At 44.4% G+C, this 3,822-nt stretch overlaps 1 protein-coding gene across 8 annotated transcripts in view; it reads left to right on the top strand.

The window, feature by feature from the left end:
• Positions 1 to 3,822, top strand: part of TP53BP1 (tumor protein p53 binding protein 1) — a 33,052-nt gene that overhangs the window by 26,421 nt on the left and 2,809 nt on the right. For 7 of the 8 annotated variants that reach the window (XM_035893977.1, XM_035893975.1, XM_035893976.1 and 4 more), the window contains 4 exons: positions 432 to 526; positions 1,263 to 1,462; positions 2,292 to 2,437; positions 3,087 to 3,427. In XM_035893977.1, coding sequence (XP_035749870.1) covers positions 432 to 526; positions 1,263 to 1,462; positions 2,292 to 2,437; positions 3,087 to 3,274 — 629 coding nt within the window. In that variant the 3' untranslated portion in view covers positions 3,275 to 3,427. Of the gene's footprint in view, positions 1 to 431; positions 527 to 1,262; positions 1,463 to 2,291; positions 2,438 to 3,086; positions 3,428 to 3,822 lie in introns of those variants that run through there. The other variant, XR_004841962.1, reaches the window with a different exon arrangement.

The following is a 3,822-nucleotide window of genomic DNA, read 5'->3' as shown; positions in this document are numbered from 1 at the left end:
TCCCCATCCCTGGAGGTATTTAAAAGAAGGATAGATGAGGTGCTTAGGGGCAGGGTTTAGTGGTGGGATGGCAGGGTTAGGTTAAAGGTTGGACTTGATGATCTTAAAGGTCTTTTCCAACCAAAGTGATTCTATGATTCTATGAATGGGCTGCTGCAGTTTGCCTTTGCTAGGGTCGTGTTGCATGCAATGAACTGGAGCGTGAGAAAAGTGACAAGGTGCAAGGTGCTCACTTGGCTAGTTTGGCCAGTGCTGGGCTTCCCTTCCCACTGCCTTTTTTTCTTTGACTCCTGCAAGGGTTTTCTCTACATATTCTTGGGAGAAAGGCTGGGGTCCCTTACTGGAACAGATGCGGGCTCTGTAGACTGAGGAGTGTATGGACATAAGCAGATAGTTTATAGCAAAAATTGAACTTCCTGTTTCTGCTGTAGAATTTTTAGAGATGACTCCATACGACAAGCATTACATAGCACAGCAGCTGCGAGCAGGAGCTGGCTATATCCTGGAAGACTTCAATGAAACCCAGGTAAGGGCTCGCTTACTAATCTAGAACGACGGTCACAGAATAGTTGAGATTGGAAGGAATTCCTACAGCTTGTCTTGTCCAAGCCCCCTGCTGGAAGCAGGATCAAATAGAGCAGATTGCTTAGGTCCTTGTCCACTTGGGTTTTGAGTATCCTCAAGGATGGAAACTCCACAACCTCTCTGAGCAACTTGATCCCATGTTTGACCACCCCCAATTTTAAAAAAAAAAAAAAATAAAAAAAAAAAAAAATTAAATGGAATTTCCTGTATTTCAATTTGTACCTGTGCCTCAGAAGACTTAGAGGTAGACATCTTACCAGATCTACTTGGACAACTAATTTAATTTAGTGTCACTTTTACTTAAATTTAGATTTTTAATAGAGAAGGTAAATTGTTCTTGGAGCATCTTGCCTGAGGATGCAGAGTCTTCTCTAGTGACTTACGGAGTCTCAAACTAAAAGATGAATCTTCTCCTTTGTCTGAACTGGAAGAGAGAATTATGATACAAAAACTACTAGGCAGAGTTTTTGCCTGTGACCTTCATAGCTTGGAGTAGGTGATTATTATTAGGTACCCCCGATTTCAGAATCTGTTTATCTAATTCACCTTTCACATAATATGGCTGTGAAAATCAGGGTTTCAGTTGTTGTCTTCTTTAAAGTGTTTAGCAGCAGGATAACTTCTGGGTCTCTTTGCAAGCACTCTCCTGTTTACATGTCTTTTTATCTCCCCTGAAGTGTAATGCAGCATATCAGTGTCTTTTAATTGCGGACCAGCACTGTCGGACTCGGAAATACTTGCTGTGCCTTGCCAGAGGGATCCCTTGTGTGTCCCATATCTGGGTCCATGATAGCTGTCATGCTAACCAGCTTCAAAATTATCGGAACTACCTTTTGCCAGCTGGTTATAGCCTCCAGGAGCAAAAATTGCTAGAATGGTAAGTGCCAAATAACCATGATCTGAGTCCACAGAACGAGGATTTAATCAGAGAGAATTGTTATGCTTGGGAGGCTCTTGAATACTATAAGTGCCAAAGGTGTCCCTAGTACTGCTCCCCATGCTTTCCCTTCCATATAGGAACAGCACTTGCATCTCCTTCCATGGATTTACAGTGACCTCTAACACCACGGTACATTTGGGTGTCATATACACAAAAAAGACAGTCTCCTGGGAAGTAAGAAAGATGTCAGTCTTCTCCTGAGGAAGACTGCGTTCTTGGCTGACTTTTCTAATTGCCCAGAAATGGATAAAGGAGAGCAATACTACTGCAATTTCCTTTTCCTTTGGTATGTTTGGAAGCCAGCTGCTGCATTTTCTATGGAGTCTAATTCAGTAGGTCTGTTCTGAGAGAACAATTGTCAGATCAGACTCCTCAGGCAAGGTGAGGGGCGGACAAAAGCAGTTTGTAAATTTGCGTGGGCTTTGGGGCTGGAGACTGATGCCTGCCTGCTCAGCCCTGTCAAAGCAGAGGCATTTTGGATATGCACAGAAAAGGTGGTTCAGGATTAAGGAGGAGCTTAGCCTAATTTTGGATTTAGGCTGCTGCACACATACCCCACCGATGTTGTCAAGCTCTGTTTTACTATGTATAAACAGAGGATAATTGTTCCAAGTATTTCAGGAGGGGTGGTAAGAGCAGGTCATTGTACACAAGATGTTCAAAGAACCGGTATGGGAGCCAGTCAGGTGACTAGAAGAAAGATAATGGTCTTCAAATAAAGTCTTGGATTACTTAGCAGTCTGCATTTCTCTTCTTTATTCTGCAGGCACCCACGAGAAAACCCATTTCATAACCTGAAGGTTCTCCTGGTGTCAGACCAGCAGCAGAACTTCCTGGATCTGTGGTCTGAAATCCTCATGACGGGAGGAGCAGCATCTGTTAAACAGCATTACTCAAATGCTCACAACAAAGGTACTTGTTGGCCAGTTTCTCAGGCCTAGTAGTTGGGAATCCCGTGCCACTGTGGTCTCTAGTATGGTTTGAAAACATTTAGGATGGCTTACAAGATTGTCTGTAAGCATAAAGGAAGGCAAAGTGCAGACACTAGCTCTCTGCTTGAATGTAGTCTAGGCGATTGCACCTGGACATCCGACCTTCCGGAGAAGGAGATGTTGCAGCAGATGTTGCAGCAATTCAGGACAGAAGCCTTTGGCTTCCAGCCTGTGTTGAAAAGGAGAAATGGGCAGGAGTTGCTCCTGGACCTTCTGTAGGTCACTAGAATTGTGCTTCCTTGTCCTGAACTCAGCTGTCACTCCCTCTCTGCGTGGGATGTAGGCCCTCATACTCAGCCTGAGGTCAGGGCTCAGGGTTATCTAGTCCTGCCTTTTAATGTTGACTACTGGTTTTCTGTTAATTTCTGTCTGGACTAGAGGGAGTCTCTTACCTGCAAGGTGCAGTGTTGCTGTAGAGCACGTCTTTAACTTTTGCAAAGAGAATTCACTGGCTAGGAATGAGAGGATGTGGAGGAGAGATTCATAGTGGTGAAACACACTGATCTTCTGCAGAGAAGATCCTTTTCCTTTTTTTCACCTGACAGATGCCTGTCTTTCCTCCTGTGCAGATATTGCTTTGGGTGTTTATGACGTGGTGGTGACTGATTTTTCCTGCCCAGCTGGTGTCTTGAAGTGTGCAGAAGCTTTACGGCTGCCTGTTGTCTCACAAGAGTGGGTGATCCAGAGCCTTATTGCTGGGGAGAGAGTAGGCTACAACAAGCATCCAAAATATAAACATGACTATGTCCCCCACTGAACTAAAACTTTGCCCTGCTGTCCCACTGTTGTGCAGACTGTGTTTTAATCAGGTTTTAAATGTTTGTGTAATTGGACAGTGTGCATGGATTACTGTACATAGTTTTATCTGCTGGACTTTTATGATGAAATAAATGTTCAATCTCTTGTGGTAGCTGCTGGGACTCCTTATTTACCTAAACTCATTCCAGGGCTGTGCCTCCAGAGAATAGGCAGGCAGAGAAGAAAAGAAATGCTTACACGTCTTTGAGCTGAATAGCACTAATATTCTACTTTTAGTAAAGACTGACCTCAACACAAAGTAAACTATAAAGGAAGGGAAGGGTGTTCTCAACTGGCAGCCTGTATTTACGGAAGTAAATCTACAACGCTAAAATCTAAATGCTACAGGCATGGGGATGAGTGGTTGGAAAGCTGCTTGGCAGAGAGGGATCTTGGGGTACTGGTCAACAGCTGGCTGAATATGAGCCAGCAGGGTGCCCAGGTGGCCAAGAGGGCCAACAGCATCCTGGCTTGTATCAGGAGTGGTGTGGCCAGCAGGAGCAGGGC

The sequence above is a fragment of the Egretta garzetta genome, unplaced genomic scaffold (genome assembly GCF_000687185.1).
Source record: "Egretta garzetta isolate BGI_Z169 unplaced genomic scaffold, ASM68718v1 scaffold975, whole genome shotgun sequence".
NCBI lineage: Eukaryota > Metazoa > Chordata > Aves > Pelecaniformes > Ardeidae > Egretta > Egretta garzetta.
The sequence above is the reverse complement of the archived record's forward strand: the minus strand, read 5'-3'. Positions and strand labels throughout refer to the sequence as shown.